General features: G+C 37.4%; 1 protein-coding gene across 2 annotated transcripts; it reads right to left on the bottom strand.

The window, feature by feature from the left end:
- Window positions 1-1,699: 1,699 nt before the first annotated feature.
- Window positions 1,700-19,639, bottom strand: LOC100555537 (cryptochrome-1). Of its 2 annotated transcripts, none has more exons than XM_062978726.1 (11): window positions 19,502-19,639; window positions 16,185-16,617; window positions 11,274-11,390; window positions 9,621-9,771; window positions 7,787-7,927; window positions 6,432-6,602; window positions 5,440-5,580; window positions 5,064-5,215; window positions 4,358-4,455; window positions 4,002-4,112; window positions 1,700-2,752 (listed from the first exon to the last, which is right to left on the bottom strand). In XM_062978726.1, the coding sequence occupies exons 2-11, from the start codon at window positions 16,595-16,597 to the stop codon at window positions 2,655-2,657; spliced, it is 1,593 nt and encodes a 530-aa protein (XP_062834796.1). In that variant the 5' UTR covers window positions 16,598-16,617; window positions 19,502-19,639; the 3' UTR covers window positions 1,700-2,654. The 2 variants fall into 2 exon arrangements, with proteins under 2 accessions (XP_062834796.1, XP_062834797.1); XM_062978727.1 differs by lacking the exon at window positions 19,502-19,639 and adding an exon at window positions 19,143-19,337.
- Between the last annotated feature and the right edge of the window lies 1 nt (window position 19,640).

Below are 19,640 nucleotides of genomic sequence, written 5' to 3'. Positions count from 1 at the left end.
AATATTTAATATTTTAAGCTTTGATTTTATATGTGTTTTGGGGCATCGAATTGTGCCATGTGTAAGCCGTCTTGAGTCCCCTTCGGGGTGAGAAAGGCGGGGTATAAATGGGGCAAATAAATAAATAAATAAATAAATAGTAAAGAGAATACTTGATCAGGAAGCGGCACTTTAGTTTTGTTTACTTCATTTTTGTGCTACAATCATATTTTGTGCCTTCATAGTGTTAAGTGTCTTGTGTATATACATTGGTAAAAATGCCAGTTAAATCCATCTCAATTCCAGGGTGTAGAACGAAAAATAGAACAGTCACAGGTGTGTGTGTACACGTGAACTGTTATGCAAGGCATCCCACATACCTATTTAGAGTACTAACCATCTAGCTAAATATTCTCGTTTCTGGCTGACATCTACTCTATATTCTTTCAGACAGGATTCTTTCCTACCCTAGTGAAAGATTTCTGCTTTCCTCTGATGGCCTTCCATCCAAACATTAATATGGTCTGATCCTCTTTCTCCTCCAAAATCAGGCAAAATTGAACAATATGCTATATACACACACATTTTCAGAAAGTTAATATGTCCTGTCATATTTCCCTGTGCACAATATTGCAAAAGTCATCTCTTTCATGTTACGGAAGTTTAGATTGATGGCCTGGCTGATTTTATCTACATTAATCCCTTATGTATTCCAGAATAATTCAAGAATCCTGCTTTCGGTCCCGCCTGGTTCGCAGGCACGGCTGGCGGGGACGAGAGACGGGGCCTTCTTGGTGGTGGCCCCTCAACTGTGGAACTCCCTCCCCAGCGATGTAAGGTCAGCCCCCTCCCTTTTGGCCTTCAGAAGGAAAGTGAAGACCTGGCTCTGGGATCAAGCTTTTGGATAACTCTGCAGTGCAAGAATGGATGTCTCAAATGTATAATGCCGCCATACTTTGCAAGATATGAAGTTCCTTTTCAGACATAATACAGAGAGAATCTTGGAAAGCTTCCGTACTGAAACACCTCCAGATAAATATAGCTGTTATAAAAGGTAAAAACAGGCCAATGATAGCCTATTTCACATTATTTTACCTTCGTTGGAGGTGAAAACTTCACATTGCTCACATCAACACATAAAACCTGTACACTGGTTTCTTTATCTGTTTTATGCAATTATTGTTTTAAAGCTCTGCGCTGAGCTTCTGTTGGCCACATTTCCTTCATTTCCATTCTTGACAGTTCTCTTGTTCTCTCCAAATAAAATCAATTGGAATGTTTTTTAAGAAGCTTGTTTTCTCACTTTTTCCTATCTTCATACCTTAAGTTTCTTAAGCTGCACACCACACTTAAAACAATCATCTCTTACAATATTTCATGTTCAAATATTTCCTTAATATAAATTGTCTGGGAAACAACATGAAGTGGTATTGTCTATGGGTTTTAGGATCCCTCCCCCCGCCCTTTGTACAGTTGTATCACATGTTGTTTGAACTGTAAACTCTCTAGATAATGACTATGGGTTTCATAACAGGCATATAAATGTCCTTGACTCACATTTCTCTTTGGTTATTGAACAAAGCAGGATGATTAAAAACAGCTTGTATTTCTTCTTGAAACAAAATTTCATAATAAAAGGATTGTCACTTTTGACTTAACAAAAATCAGAGTAAAATGATGTAAAACAGCGAGTCCATGCCAAACAGCCAGAACATAAATATATAATACTCACTATAAAATTTATTTATTAAAATATTTATAGCTTACTCTGTCTTGGGGCAGTGTACAAATACATCAATTTAAAACAGTAAGAAGTAATTTAACAATTTAAACAGCCAAAAGCCACATAAAATAACTTAAAACAACTGAACAATAATTTAAATCAGTTTAAAATCATATACCGATACATATTCTGGCAAGATATTTAGTCTTCGAAGCCTATGATAAAAGGTTATGCTTTAACTTGGTGACAGAATAAAGCCAGTTTTCATGCCAAACATGCCTGCAATGGCATGAAACTCTGCAACTAGAATGCCAGAGCAGAGAAGGCTAGAAACTGCATGATTAATCTACATTTGGTTGCTCCATGAGTGATTTCAAATGTAGATGTTTTAAGAAAAACATATTGATTGCAGAGTACAAAATCAGGTTGAGAGGAGACGTGATAGCCATGTTTAAATATTTGGCAGGCTTGTTTTCTACTGCCTTGGAGACTAGGACTTGAAACAAAGGGTTCAAATCACAGGAAATGAGATTCCACCTGAATATTAGGAAGAATTTCCTGACTGTAAGAGCTGTTCAGCAGTGGAACTCTCTGCCTCAGAGTGTGGTAGAAGGCTGAAGCTCCTTCTTTGGAGGCTGTTAAGCACAGGCTAGATGGCCATTTGTCAGGGGAGCTTTGATTGTGCTTTTCCTGCATTGGGGGAGGGAGTTGGACAGGATAGTCCTTGTGGTCTCTTTCAACTCTATGATTCTATTCTATGTGAGCAACAATTGCTACCTGCAGCTCAGTGCCACTTTCCATTCTGATAAAAGTGTCTATTGTCTGCATAATTTAAAAAAAAACGTCTTTTGATGCAACAGGTTGTGATTCTCAAAATACATATTCGGAAATATGTCCCACTGAATAAAGTGAGACTTACTACAAAGTAAACATGAAGGTTAGGGTTTTTTTTTTATAATTCTTCAGCTTTTCTGGCATGTTTTCCTTTTGGAGTGACCTCTTCTGAATGTCGATGTTTTAGCCCCATTTCCATTGGATCATCAACATCATCTAGAAAGGAGGAGAATATCATAGTATCATCACAAAATCTTAAGAGTTGGAAGGTAATTCAGTATTGTCACTTGACTGGTCAGATACAATGGTTAGAAATCTTATTCAAATGAAACAGTGCCCATGTAATTCAGCAACTGTTAGAAATGCAAATAAAATACTTTGACAGCAATCCAACATAACTTTAAGCACAGCCATGAGCTTGGGTATACCTAATAAATTATCATAACCCTTCCCACTTTGAACTGCACTTTTACCCAATTTTAACTTCATATCATAAACTAGGTTTAAAAACTGTTTAGAGGTTGTTTATAATATTTCACGAGAAAGAAGGTTCTTTTGAAAAATAAAAGCCTCAAGTTGTACTGGGCTGGGAGAATTAGTTGTGGGATCCTGCCCTTAACCATAGAAACATAACCAATAGTAATAATAGTTTCTAGGGAATTCTACATATTCTCTAGTTTTCTAAGCACTTTCCATCTTCAAAAGCAAAACTTAAAAGAATAACAAGCACATTCTAATTTTAACATATACTGCGAATTTTCTTTGAACTCAGTGGCCATATATTATTTATTTGTCCCATTTATACCCCGCCTTTCTCATCCCGAAGGGGACTCAAGGAGGCTTACACATGGCACAATTCGATACCTCAAAACACATACAAAATCAAAGCTTAAAATATTAAATATTTAAAAATGTAGACATAAAAATGTAAACATTACAACAGTTAAAAATCATGCCAACCAAAATATCATGATCTAAAGCCTCATAATACAGATTATAAATAAATAGGGTATCAGTTATGGAATTCAAAGAAGACTAGATACCTACAAGGCATGCACACTGTTGTACACTTCCTGGCTTCTAAAATCATGGTAGAATCTCAGAAACCAAAGTTAGGGCTGAGCAGGTTGGGTATTCGAAGAAGGTGACTGACCTTTGAGGATTTTCAAAAAGGACAATGTCCTTCAGATCTCCCTTTTCCACAGACAGCAGCAGAATCATTAAAATATGTATATGTACCTACATGCATAATTTCTCATCTCTTGATATTACATTTGGATTATTTTGTGGTGGATTTGAATTTTGTGGTAACATAAAAATATATGAAGTTCTGGGTTAAAAGGCTGAAAAGAGTGGATGACTATTTTGCTACTTGATAGAAACTACTGTATTATCAAGATTTTATGAGAAACCCACAATTTCCATTATACTAAGATGATCCAATGTTTGTTGTTGGTGGACACACCTCTTGTGAGCTGAGCTGTTTTATACTGTTCTTCTCTGACTTGTTTCATCAGCTGCAGATTATTATCACTGACTTCTTTGTGGTTTACCATAGGAAAGGGATATTCTTTACCTAATGCAAGATAAAAAGGATACAAAAATAATTATTTTGAAAATAATCTCAGATCAATTTTTACAGAAATTCAGTTGGTAGAAACTTTGTGATTTTATGACTAAAGATTAATGAGGAAAGGGGGCACATTACTATGCTAGCTCAAGGTCCAGAAAGCATTCAAATAAAAACATCCATATACCATATAAATATGCTAGATCCATAGACCATATGAATATAATCTACAGATAAGTATTGAATATTACCTATAATACAGCCTGCTTCTCTCTGTGCTTCTGCTGGTGCTGTCCAAGGTTCATAAATATATTTCGAGGGAAAATTCTTCAGGACTGGGAGGTATTTTCTGGAAAATGTAATTAGTATACATTCTATAGATAAATGCAGGACAAATGAGACACAATCTATGGAGGTCGTCGTTATGCATAGTAGATTGTACACCCTGAAGTCAAATGCAGACACGACATAAAGAAATCAAATTAAACTAACTGATGATCTATTCAAATACAAGTGCACATTTTGACTTGATTTATCTCCATTCTAATCTGGGGGACTAGGGCAACTGCAAAGGAGGCAAGGCTTATTTTCCGCTACAAATGCTACTCCAATGCACTGGATGCAATTAGAAATGATTTCATGTCACTTTATATTTTGAGCTCATTTTAGAAGTAATGATAGGTATTATATGTTAGTGGAGAGGATTAGGTTAATTCATGGGGAACAGTTCAGTCTATCAAGTACTACTGCATGCAAATGGCTAAATAGAAGCCACCTGCTACTGAATACCATCTGATGAAAGGTAATAATTATAGACCACTATTGTCATTACATTGTCCTGATGCATTTGCTGGTATACACTGTGTTCACCATTATAAGAACTGGATGGCATGATATTCTACGTCCTTAGGATGACAGGCACTGAGTTAATGGAAACATTCAACCATGGGAACTTACCGAATATAATGCCCTTCTGGATCTGTACGCTTGCCAAAACGAACAGGGCAGAAAATGCGTGAGTACTGGTGGAAGAAAGCACTCGCTGACAGCCACATCCAGTTCCCCGCATTAATGCTATAATCTGAATCCAGAAGCAGCTCTTCAAACACCTTGAATTAACAAGAGTAATAAAATGAAACCCGGATGAATTTAAATGCTTTTTTGTATATTAAAAATAGTGAAACAAAAATTTAAAGAAGAGCAGAACTGAACTTTCTCAAACCTTTCATCTCAAGGAACTAATACAAAAGAACTGAGATTACTTTCATACCAAGGCAGTTTTCTTTTTACAGTATTATCAAATATGATTCCAGATAAAAGAATAATTGCAAACCTTCATCCCTTCCTCCCAACTGATCCAGAGATCCCCCCGTGTCAGGAAGCACGCCACAGCATGGCGAGCAAGATGGTGTATCCAGCCTTCCTGACGGAGTTGGGTCATAATGGCATCAATCCATGGGAAGCCTGTCTGTGCCTAAAAACAACAACAACAACAACAACAACAACAACAACAAAACAAATGGTCTCAATTTCTTAAAACCTAGCTCAAGTGTGTTTGTCTCTTTCCTTCACTATTGCCTTTTTATTGAAAGAAAAATTACAATTTCCTATTTATCAAAAGAATACAGTGCTATACTAAATATCAGGACTAAAATCATCATTAGCAACTATATGTGTTTCTGAAAGAGACTAACAAGATGGAAGACCATACTTTTCACTGAAAATGGATACCAAGCCTTTTTCTTCCTTGTCACAATCCTGATAAACTGGAGCTGGGGAAAGGGTTATTAACTCTGGAAATAAAACTCCCACTGATGATGTAAATCCCTCCTCCCCACAGTGTACATTTCATGTTTGAAGTTTTTGCTAATGATGTCTAGCATCATGTTGAGATTTGCTTTCTTCTCCATTGTTTTAAAATATAAGGGTTTTAAAAAGCTGTTTCTTAATTTTTTCAGGGGGTAAAAAGAGAATCTAACAAAAAGAATTTTTTTGGAAATGATCCCTGCACTGTAAAAAAAGATTGATCAACATCTAATCTATATACTTTAAGGATGTTCTGTCCACCCCATCCCAACATTAAGTTCATATTACACTATAAACATTGCTCATCCATGTTTTACAACAAATTGACAGAAAAAGCAGTTCAATACACAGTAACATTGCGTAGTAATTACTGTATTTATGAATTTAGCACTAAAATATCGCAATTTATTGAAATCATTGACTACAAAAACACTGACTACTAAAAGGCAGACTGCGTTGGATAATACAGAACATAGGATAAGTGAAGGCTGGATAAGTGAGACTGTACTGTAGTCTTACCGTTTTCCATTTGTGGAGTTTCTCTGCATCTTCGTACCATTCTATCTGAAGGCAGATGGGATTCCCAACCATTTTTGTAAAGTTGGGCGTTGCGGATGCTACTGTATAAAAGAATTCTCTCCAAAGCAGTTGTCCTTGAAGAGATACTGGTGGCAAGGAATGGTTCTTTGACTGTAACACAGACATAAAGGCCCGTGAAAACATACACAAGACCAGAGAAATAAATAAGCAAAACCCTTTTGACTGAGATATGCAGATATATTCAAACAAACATAGCAAAATATTTTGGGAAGACGGTTGCTCTTAATGGAGGTCTGTAATCAATTTTGCATGGTGTTACATGTCTCTTGCCAAATCAGGTAAATCTTTGGCTGTGCTCTAGGATCAGCATTATGGGAGCTGGACTGGCCACATTGGCTTGAAGTGCTTGCTTAGTTGTGCTACCAGGAGAAAGTAGGCTCAGCTACATTACCACTAAGCTATCGCTATATTCTCAGTCTAGAGCAATTGTGGGCAAATGTGCCCCCACTGCACTTGTACACACATAAATATGAAATTATTGTGTCCCCCCCCCCCTCCTGAAATGACTTCTAGAGACTGAGGAAGGGGGCATTTGACCATGTTTTTTGACCTTCCTGAACCATTTTAGACCCCAGAGAGGTCTTTTTTTTCAAACAATAAGAAGTGAGTGGAAGTCAGTCCTTGTTGAAAGAAAGGCTTTTTCTGAGTCTAAATTGGCCTACAGTGGGAAACACAATGAAAAAATCCTACATGCCCTTTGGAAGGAGGATTTATTTTACCCCAAAAGGCCCCATGGATCCATAAAACAGGCCTAGGGGACATATACAGCTCATACTTTGCCTACCCTGGTCTAGAGCCATTTTCAAAGGCAGCCTGCAAACTTCATTTGGCACCATTATCCATCTGTTTCTGGACTCAGTTTCAAGTGTTAATGTTAAGAAAGGTCTTGAAATGTTTGCGACCACATGAGCTCAACCTGGCTCTAAAACTGGTTTCAGAAACCTATTCAGAGCCTCACAGGAGGGCAGGGTCACTCAACTTATTCTGCTTAGAGACCACTACTGTTTGGTTCCTCTCTCTGAACTTTTTCCATCCTAGTTGGTCATTATAAGAACAAGTTGCAATTAATAACTATTGTGTATGTTTGATTTCTCTTTCTTCTTTGTACTTCCCTCTCTCGTTCCCTTTTGTGTTGTGATTTCTACATTGTAAATTTAAGTTCTGGCACTATCTGATCTCTACTTTTTGCAAGACACTTTTGGAGTTTATTTTAGCCAAACTGTAAAGTTGAAAACATCTCAAATAAGTAATTTTTAAAAAACCTGCACTTTTACCTGAGCATAAATTTTGGACAGCCGATAAAAAAACATCCGAACTGATAAACAACCCAAGCTGAAATAGGGACTCAAGCCTGTAGTACTCGGAAGCAGAGAATTTGGAATAGTTCTTGGCTTAGTAAACTTTGCTATCCACCCCTTAAAAGAAAAATAGAGAAACATAAAAAAACAGTGTATAAATACGATTGTTACTATGGTCAGTTTGCATGTCTTAGTTGATCATTCTTATTAGATCTTAGATCTCATGTCAATATTTCATATTTGTACTCATTTTTAATGTTCTATGGAAGCTACTCTGAATATCATTTGAAACAAATATTGGTTACATAACCTTTCATAACTGGTCAAGGTATCAAAAAGGCCTCAGGTCCTATCTGATCTTGGAGGCTAAGCAGGGTAGCCTGGATGGCAAACTACAAATGAATACCAGGTGGTGTAAGCTATATTTTAGAGGAAGTAACTCCCAAAATCTCTTCTGAGTATTCCTTGCCTTAAAAAACCCTATGGAATTCATGGGGCCAGCAGGCAACTTGAAGGCACATGAACACACTCACAATTATATGCCATGCTTATGGGTTAAAAGGAAACGGTAGAACATCCATGGTATATCTGCCATGAGTCCCAATTGGGGGATGGGGCAGTGAGATAATAATAATAATAATAATAATAATAATAATAATAATAATAATAATAATAATAATAATAATAATAATTTATACCCTGCCCCATCTCCCCGAAGGGACTCGGGGCGGCTTACATGGGGCCAAGCCTAGGCAAAACAGACAATGTAAAAAAACTCAACAATAAAACAAGTCAATCAACAATAAAAACAAGTCATAAAACAAATGAAGTCACATATAATGAACATACCTTGATAAAATCCTGGGTTGGCTCCTAAAAAGAACTGGGCCAAATAAAGTGCAAGTACCGTGTTTCCCCGAAAATAAGACAGTGTCTTATATTATTTTTTGATCCCAAAGATGTGCTAGGTCTTATTTTCAGGGGATGTCTTATTTTTCCATGAAGTAGAATTCACATTTATGAACAAAAAAATGAACATTTTTTATATACTGTACAGTAGTTGTTATCACAAACCAACATAACCAAACCAAACAAACTGTGACTCCTGTCAAGCATTTCTTGTTACTACCATTATTTTCATGTACAACTGGTATGTACATTTACCAATCCTGCATGCTCTGGTGTTTGTTTGGCAGGTGCCGGGCATGCTTCCAAACAAAAACTTTGCTAGGTCTTACTTTCAGGGGAGGCCTTATATTTAGCAATTCAACAAACCCTCTACTAGGTCTTATTTTTTGGGGATGTCTTATTTTCAGGGAAACAGGGTAATGTCAGATACGATGGGGGAAAGGTAGATACCAGAACTATTGTCCCATTAAAGTGCTAGGGAAGGCATACACAAGGAAACTATGGCCGGCTAATGGAATACTAGGTGCACATTTTAAGAGGTCAGGCAAGTTTTTGCCCATCTCCATTAACTGTCCATTTTCAGTGATGGTATTTTTGGTTCACAAAAGATGATTGGACCAGTGCTACTGGTTCTACCTTGTGACCAATTCTCCGCCCTTGTATGATGAGTACACTCATAAGAAATATGCCCAACTGCAAATGAAAAAAATCACTGTAGTTAAAGCTAAACTTTGAAGATGATTTGCAAAAATTAAACAAAAACATATGGCACATCTTCTAGATCATTTATGATAGGAAAAGCATTTATATTTCTCAGACAATGGCTATTAGGAAGATTGGAGACTGTTTTTCTGCTTGCAAATGCCAGGAGTAAGAAACACATCTCAGGAAGAAGACTGACCTGATTTTTCATGTGCTCTTCGAGTCGCTGTAGCCCAGTAGTTTCCCCACCTCTCCAAGGTGACAGGTGCTCTTTGGAAATTCCTAAATCCTCAGGGAGAGGCACTCTGTAACATTCATCCAGGTCCTCCTCGGGGAGAGGGCAGAGTTTTCTAAGGAGGTAAAAAGAAATAACTTATCACAAAGTTGCCATAGGGAGCCGAAAAGCCTGTCCCATTCAGCATGCTAAATGAGATCAAGACACTCATCACAGACCATTAAGATCCACTAGAAAGCAGCACTGGCGGAAACCCATGTCCTCTAGCTAATAAAAACGGGAAAATCTGATAGCCTGTTTTTGAATTTTCTTATGCTAAACATAACATAAGCAGGGATCACCAGAAGTCACTGCAAATTAAAGAGTCCTCAGATAAGCTACAATAAAATGATATTTGCTAATCAAGAATTAGATGTACAAGATAGGATATTTAAACTGCTATCATAATGGATATGAGCTGAGTTCCTATTGCTATTGTTCTGGCTCTTATATAATGCTTTATTCCTTAAAATAGCTTCAACCCAATCACACATAAAACATGTCTACATTATAAACTTCAATGATAGAATTGGCAGAATGTTATGCAATATAGTTTTGCCAGGGGCTAATGGGTGTACAAGTAAAAAATATGTATCCATGATTATACAGCACTGCTTCTTAAAATGTGGGTCCCTTTAATAAATTTGATGTTTGGCAAATGGAAATGATTTCTGAATATCACCTAGTGGCTGTTTTAGACATTTACACAAATATGTTGTGAAGGGTTTACAACGGATTCTGCAGAAGATCCTCCAGTTATACTTCATAAAAAGGAAAATCAGCCTGTTTAGTAAGCCTCGCAAATGCTAATTTGTTATCAGTAAATGTTTGATTTTATACCTATTTTATATATCTATATACTCAGAGTTATGTAAGAATTTCTTAGGTCAAAAAGGGTCTTGAGTGGAAAAGTTTAAGAATACCTATTATAGAGCACCATCTAATCAGGTCTAAGCAGTTTTAAATCTCAAGGATAGTCAGCTTAATTTTACTGCAATTCTACTGAAATCAGTGACAGTTAAAAGTATTTAACTATGGCTAGACTGGGTTGATATAACAAATTCAAATAAACAATAAAAATGAAATTCAAATATAAAATGAAAACAAGACCTAAAAACATAACCTAACTATCATATTTCAATTGTAAGACATCATTGATTGTAAGACACACCCTAATTTCACCACCATCACCACCACCAAAATATACCTGCAATTCTAAGATGCACCCCATTTTTAAAGTTGTTTGTATAGGGGGGAAAGTGTGTCTTAGAACTGAAGACAATCATTAACAATAAAAGGTGACAGTTCTTCGAAAGGAAGCTCCACTGAATGACATTTATTTGAGAGCCAATGTGGTGAAATGATTTCATTCTTGGACTAAAAATCTAGAAACAAGGGTTAACATTCACCCTAACCCTAACCCAAATCTTGCCAAAGAAAACCCTGTGATAGTTTCACAATAGGGTCACCATAAGCTGGAACCGTCTTGAAAGCACACAACCATAGTAAACATGCTTGGAATTGCATTTTAAATTAGTAGAATGCATTTCATGTTATAGCAATGCAGTCATGCCTTACTGTGAATTTTCAGCTGTAAGGTCCTCTACAGGCATCTCAGGATCTCCAAGTGTAGTCAGTATCTGGAGAAACCTCTTGTATGTCAGTGGAGGTGTTCCTCTATTTAGTTCCACAATCCTGCATTTCAAAAAGACAATTTTACTATGAGTAGACCTTGCCCATAGCAGGAGAATAAATTATCATCAAAACAATCTTGGTTATACAAGTAGTATATTAAACTGTATGACCTATAAGTAATTTGTCAACACTCATATGTTTATAAAGAGCCATACATAAAGAGCTCTGAAATTTTGACAGGTTCAATCTTTTCCAGTGTATTTTATACATTTTTTCTACTTGCTGGAAGTTTAGAAAATAAGAACTATCCAATCATTTAGCAATTTAAGCAGTAACAATATTTACTACTGAAAATGCCCAAGACTGCACAACCCTAGCTCTTCTACACTTGTACACACAGTTAGTTCACCATATCTATCTATGGATTGTGCATCCATGGATTCCATTATCCATGATTTCAAATATTTTAAATGTCCAAAAAACAAATCTTAACTTTGCCACTTTAAATAATGGACACTGTATATAATGGGCATTCACAGATAGTGATATCTATAGGAAGTTCTAGAACCAATATCCAGCTGATACCAAGGGCCCACTGTACACAGAATTTCTTTCGAGACATTAGGAGGTGTGCATTATTGGATGTATATAAGACACAGTGTCTGAACAGCATGCAGCTAATTATAAATACAGTAGTCTCGCTTATCCAACCTCCACTTATCCAACATTCTGTATTATCCAAAAGAGTCGGCCTTTTAGTAGTCAATGTTTTTGTAGTCAATGTTTTCAATACATTGCGATATTTTGGTGCTTAATTTGTAAATACAATAATTACATTACCTTACCATGTATTGAACTGCTTTTTCTGTCAATTTGATGTAAAACATGATATTTTGGTGCTTAATTTGTAAAATCATAATGTAATTTAATGTTTAATAGGCTTTTCCTTAATCCCTTCTTATTATCCAACATTTTCACTTATCCAACGTTCTGCCGGCCCGTTTATGTTGGATAAGTGAGACACTACTGTCCACAGAATCTATGGATAGGGCGGATGACCATGAACCTCCTGCCTCAATGCAAGTTGATATTTCCATTTGTAAGAGCTATACATATTTCTATAGGATTTTGCTATGAATTATAATAGAAAACAATAGTCATTTCAAGGGTTGATTTTACATTAAATAAGCATTAAGATACCAGGTCCTGCATTCTACTTACCATACATCAGATGTGTATCAGTGCAGTTTAGCATGATCTGTACTGCAGACAGACTGAGCTCCAAAAGTTATTTCTGTTTAGTACCTAAAACTGTGATGGCATTGGTTTATCCCATACCAATGTTTAATATAAGCGAACATCAATTGATTTCTACTATATTGGACCCCCTAACTGTGCCAACATGGTTGTAAAAAGGATATTTCTACTGCCAGTAATTCTCTATCTAGTCATTCATGCAAAACGTATTTATCCCCATCTTATTCTTTAATACTAGTCTTCCATTGATTTCAAATATATCAGGCATTCTGATATTTGAATATCAGAATGCCTGAAGCATATCTACAATGCTTAGGAAGCTAAAATGTAGTACACGTGTATTCATCAAGATACTCTAACAGTACAGTTCAAACATGCTTACTCTAATGTGAAGTCTCATGTCTTCAATGATATAGACATAATTACAATTGTATCTATGCTTTCAAAATTTATTATTTATTTATTATTTATGTATTTAATTAATTTATATACCGCTTTTCTCCCCCAGGGGGACCCAGAGCGGTCTTACATAATGGCAAGATTAATCTATATATATAAAAGAGTGATGGCATCATGGCAATTCACAAAACAACAAAAGTACAGGCCCCCCAACCTCAAAATTTGACAACACAACCCATCATCCATGCCTCAAGGTTGATACAACAAAAAGAAAAATAAAGTCCTAATTAGAGGGAGAGCAATAATTTTTTTTATCCAATTGCTGCCAGTTTAGAGGGCTAATCTCTGCCCACTTGGTTGCCTAGCAACCAGCCAAGGGACAGCCAGGGTTCAGTTAGGGGACAGGCAGACTTAGGCTTCACTTAGACTTCTTCCACAGATTATCTAATTTGTACTGGATTATATGGCAGTGTAGACTCAAGGCCCTTCCACACAGCTATATAACCCATTTATAATCTTATATTATCTGCTTTGCACTGGATTATCTTGACTCCACACTGCCATATAATCCACTTCAGTGGGCATTTTATACAGCTGTGAAGAAGGGGCCTCATATCATCCAGTTCTAAGCAGATAATATAAGATTATCAATATAGAGTAGAGTCTCACTTATCCAACATAAACAGGCCGGCAGGATAAGTGAATATGTTGGATAATAAGAAGGGATTCAGGAAAAGCCAATTAAATATCAAATTAGGTAATCGTTATACAAATTAAGCACCAAAACATCATATTATACAACAAATTTGACAGAAAAAGTAGTTCCATGCGCAGTAATGCTATGTAGTATTTACAGTAGAGTCTCACTTATCCAACACTCCTTATCCAACGTTCTGGATTATCCAACGCATTTTTGTAGTCAATGCTTTCAATATATCGTGATATTTTGGTGCTAAATTCATAAATCCAGTAATTTCTACATAGAATTACTGTGTACTGAACTACTTTTTCTTCCAAATTTGTTGTCTAACATGATGTTTTGGTCCTTAATTTGTGAAATCATAACTTAATTTGATGTTTAATAGGCTTATCCTTAATCCCTCCTTATTATCCAACATATTCGCTTATCCAACATTCTGCCGGCCCGTTTATGTTTGATAAGTGAGACTCTACTGTACTGTATTTACAAATTTACCACTAAAATATCACAATGAATTTAAAAACACTGACTACAAAAACATTGAATTATGAAAAGGCAGACTGCGTTGTATAAGCGAATGTTGGATAAGTGAGATTCTTCTTTAATATGAAATAATTACTGGGATAGAATAATGCAGAACAATATAATCTCTAAAACAAGGACAGTAAATAAACAGGGGAATTCCACACAGGAAACAATCGGGGCCAGCTAACACCTCCCAACAAAGTATTCCCATCATCAAAGTCTGGCAAATCCTCTGTTTTCTCAGGGCCACAGACAGTAGAAGCACATAAAATATCGCAAACAACACCACTCTGAAAACAAGGGAATTCCAAACAGGAAACAATCAGGGCCAGCTAACACCTCCCAACAAAAAATTCACTCAGGGAGGAAACAGCCAGGCTTTAAAACTGCAAGGCCATTACATCCTAATCATTTTTCCTAATTGCAGCATTCATACTTGCCTCCAACAAACAAAAAACACCAATCAGAAATATTGTATATTCACAACCTTTAGGAAATAATATCCCCTGATGGCGCAGCGTGTTAAAGCGCTGAGCTGCTGAACTTCTGGACTGAAAGGCCGCAGGTTTGAATTGGGGGAGCGGAGAGAGCCCCCACTGTTAGCTCCAGCTTCTGCCAACCCAGAAGTTCAAAAACATGCAAATGTGAGTGCATCAATTGGTACTGCTCCGGCGGGAAGGTATCGCCGCTCCATGCAGTCATCCCACATGACCTTGGAGGAGTCTACGGACAACGCCGGCTCTTCGGCTTAGAAATGGAGATGAGCACCAACCCCCAGAGTCAGACATGACTGGACTTAATGTCAGGGGAAAACCTTTACCCTTTACCTTAACTACCACCAATTCCTCAATACTTTATTTCCCAGACCACCAGACTTCGCCACAGCAACGCGTGGCCGGGCACAGCTAGTGCCACATCTATATATATAAAAGAGTGATGGCATCACGGCAGCGGACAAAACAACAAAAGTAAACACCCCACAACCTCGAAAATTGACAGCACAACCCCTCATCCATGCCTCTAGGTTGATACAACAAAAAGAAAAGAAAAACAAAGTCCTAATTAGAGGGAGAGGAATAATTGCTTTTATCCAGTTGCTGCCAGTTAGAAGGCTAAGCTCCTCCCAACTTGGTCTCCTAGCAACCCAATAAAAAATAATAAAAACACTAAAAAACACTAAAAAAATTAATACAATAAAATACTATAACAGAAAATAACTAAAAATAATACAAGAAAATAATAAAATATAATAAATAATAATAAATATATAAATAAATATTATATATATACATATATATATATATATATATAATATATAAATAAATACATAATAATACATATATATTGTTTATTTATTATATAAATATAATAAATAAACAAACTACACATCCCTAGTAGAAAACAGCCAGGCTTTGAAGCAGCAAGGCTATTCACTGCAATTCCAATTGGCCACAGCAACGCGTGGCAGGGCACAGCTAGTATAATACAAAATACAGTAAAAACCAACAATCGTAAAAACACACTTAAAAGCCATTATCATATCCAATTAAAACAGTAAAACACTGTGTGGCAGTTACAACAGGGCCAGTAGCATTGGGCCAAAAGTCAGAGCCAGTCTGTATTCAACTTCACATTAATCCAATGAATACATCATCTTATATCAACTCGTATCCTAGAATGGGCCAAAAGCTTGGGCCCACATCCAGGTCTTCAGCTGCTTCCTAAAAGACATGAGTGAGGGGGCTTCCCTAATCTCCCTTGGCAAGGAGTTCCACAGCCGTGGAGCCACCACCGAAAAAGCCCTGTTTCTCGTCCCCGCCAAATGCACCTGTGACAGTGGCAGGACCAAGAGAAGGGCTTCACTCGAAGATCTTAATCTGCAGGACGGCTCATGAAAGATACATTACACATTTCTTATAAAACCAATAAGGCTCACAGGAGATACCCTTTGTTCCCATATTTCAGTTCCATACCGTTTGACATCGTACAATGTGTGTCCCACCATTGAAAAGACTTCAAATCCCATTTCTTTCCCAATATTTTGAATAGTCCTCTCCATCTCCTTGTAAAATGGTTCAATTTCATCATCAAATGTCACTTGCGTAATATTCCACTTTTTTACATGCTCCCGCAATATGGCTTCATACTCTCCTTGTATAATCCATAAACAAGAGTTCAATTTCTTTAAGCTTGCCTGCAGATCTGCCAGAGACTGCAAAAGGAAATGCCAACGGATAGTTCCCAGTTGCATTGCAGATGTCATAAATTTTCTGTCTAATATGTAAACTGGAAATACAATTTCAGACGACTTCAATGCAGCTAGTAGAGTGGGGTTGTCATGTAGCCGGAGACCCTTCCGGAAAAGATGAATAGTTCTGTGAGACATGTTGGATATTTATCTGAATCCTGGAAGAAAATAATAGTGACAATTTGCATATATATTAATTTGAGAAGGAAAATGGAAAACTGAAAAGATGATAGTTCTATGAAAGTCTAAAAGAATGATAAAATTTGGATGAAATTAACAGGTTGCTACTGAACAGAAAAGTATAATCATCTTGGTTCACCTTACAGCCACAGCTGACTTCATGTTAATCTTGGAGAGATATGGAGTATAGAAGAAGCAGATAGTAAGATGTGTAGAGATGTAGTAGAATTTCACCTAGAGTGAACCAAGAGGACTGAAAATGTCCAAAAAGAAAAAAGGAAAAGGGAATTTGAGACTTAGATGCTTTCAAAGAAAATTCCCCAAAAGATGGAATCTGTCTGATGAAATTCTACTGTCACATAAAATATTAAATATACCGTAGGTACATTTTGTTTGCCAAATTCATTGCATAACAGTATTTCGGCCCAACCTCAATATGACTGCAAGTATATAGGCCTCAATGACTACATTGCGACAAGTGTACTATGAAAATAAAATTCAACTTTATGACACAAATACTAAAATATTATAGTTTCAGTATTAACAATAGAGCTTAACAACTTAACAAATGGAGAAATGCTCAGTGTACAAAATGTTTATTAAGCAGGTCTGACCAGGAAAGATCCTTGAATGAATAAGGCCCTCTCCTAAATTCTACAATTAAAGTTAGTAGATACCAGAGATAGAGACTAGGTACTTGCCATGCAGATTCCAGAATGTATTTTTGTGTCCTCTTTGCACTGCATTTCTAAAGTCTGTATTGCTTTGAAAGCTGGATTTTTTAAAAGTGTAAGCGATGCTGAGTGCCAATTCCCGGGGGGCAGGGGGCGGCAGACTGTAATTCTAAAAGTGACATATTCTTAAAATATTCGAAAAAATATTCTAAAAACGATTTTTAGCCTAATACATTTAAATTTTTTCCATTGTGTATTTTAGAACTACTGCAAGCCACCATGTGGTTTCTTATAATAAAAAAACTAGCATATAAATTACATAAATTAAAGCAGACACAATTAGTGCTATAGCCTGTTTATTGGGCTGGATTTCATGGATTGGTTTTCATTTAGATCCCTGACTATCAGAGAAAGATCTAACTTAAAATGTGTACATCTTTGTACTTTGAATGGACTATCTTGATGCACTGAGGCTCACTTAAGACTTCATTAAGCCCAGTATTTCCTCAAATTTGGCATCTTTCACACCTGCAACAGGCTAGATATTCATTTTTAGTTGGGATTATTGGGGCTCGGGGGTTATTTCAAGACTTTGGGGGTTTTTCCAATGCAAACTCATTTATTTATTTATGGCTCTTTTTATCCTGCCTTTCTCAACCCATGAAGATCTGCAGAAATACAATAATTTAATTGGATTTGTTTTTGACATGATTCTTTCAACAGTAGCTTTGAGGGCCACATGCAACTCCTGGACTGCATTTTACCGACACACACATATCACATGTATTAACTTAGAAATATATTACAGGCTCTACTGCAAGACAGAGAAACATTTATTCTGTCTGAACCTTATCACTCTCTGGTCTTGGTGTTCCCAGCTACCTTGTGTATGTGTGTGTGTGCCTTTGCGTTGCCTGTCCTCTTACAGTAATCCCATTAATTTCATAGGGTTTTCTTTGGCAATGAATCCTCAGAGGTAATTTTGCCAGTTCCTTCTTCTGAAATATAGTCTTTAGTACAGTGGTTCTCAACCTATGTGTCAATAGATGTTTTGGCCTTCAACTCCCAGAAATTCTAACAGCTGGCAAACTGGCTGAGATTTCTGGGAGTTGCAGGCCAAAACACCTGGGGACCCACAGGTTGAGAACCACTGCTATAGTACATCGTGCTTGTTAGTGGTCTCCCATCCAATCACTCAACAATGCTGAGCCTGCTCAACTTCCAAGATCAGAAGGTGCTTTTGGGGAAATTAGGCCACTATTCTGAAACTACTGCTAAGTGCTATGGAATCCTAGGATATGCAGATGTGAAGTACCAACATTATTTGGCAGAGAAGGCTAAAATCTGCAACTCCCAGGATCCTATAGCATTGAGCCACCGTGGTTATGGTGCCAAACTGCATTAATTCTACAGAGCAGATATACTATATATACTATATATAGAATCTAGACTAATGCTTTTTAGGTTTACTAGAACATGACTTTGTTAGACCACTAATCACGAAATAATTTTGCCAAACGAAGATAAAAAACATTTTAAAAACACCAGCATTTGAGTTAAAGGATACTGGGCCTATATATGCCCCATCTACACTGTAGAATTATACCACTTTAACTGCCATGGCTCAATGCTATGGAAGCCTGGGAGTTGTAGCCCAATAAGGCACCAGCAATCTTTGGCAGCAAAGGTTAAAGACCTTGTAGAACTACAACTCTCGTGATTCCAGAGAATTGAGTAATCGTATAGTGGTGTCAAACTGCGTTAATCCCCCAGTGTAGGGGGTGGCATCCCTAGTGCGGTTTCCCATCCAAGTACTAACCAGGGCTCACCCTGCTTAGCTTCCAAGATCTGACTAAAGCAGACCTGGGCCAACTTGGGCCTTCCCTACAGGTGTTTTGGACTTCCAACTCCCACCATTCTTAACAGCCTCAGGCCCTTTCCAGGAAAGGGCCTGATGTTGTTAGGAATTGAGAGACTCATTCCCCGAAAGCAAAAACGACCGACGCCGCAGGATCAAGGGCCGGAAAATGGCCTCCTTTGAGGAAGTGGACAGCGAGGCGGCGTGGAATGGCCCATTCTCCCTTTGCGCGGAAGAGGGGAGGGGGGAGAATGTTCGGAAGCTCTGGGCGATCCCATTTGCCTTCCGGGGAGGGGGGGGCAAAGAATAATGATGCGGACGTCGGGTTACCTTCTGGTTGCTATACAGAGGGAAGGGGGCCTTCCGGCCAAGCGGAGTCGCGAGACGGCTCACTTCCGGTGGCGGGCCTGAGGAAGGAGGGCGTGATAAGCGCCGCGGCCGCTTTTCGCGTCGTTAGCGGGGGCGAAGG

The sequence above is a fragment of the Anolis carolinensis genome, chromosome 4, assembly GCF_035594765.1.
Source record: "Anolis carolinensis isolate JA03-04 chromosome 4, rAnoCar3.1.pri, whole genome shotgun sequence".
Classification (NCBI taxonomy): Eukaryota; Metazoa; Chordata; class Lepidosauria; order Squamata; family Dactyloidae; genus Anolis; species Anolis carolinensis.
Note: the sequence above shows the minus strand (reverse complement) of the source record. Positions and strands in the feature narration are given on the sequence as shown.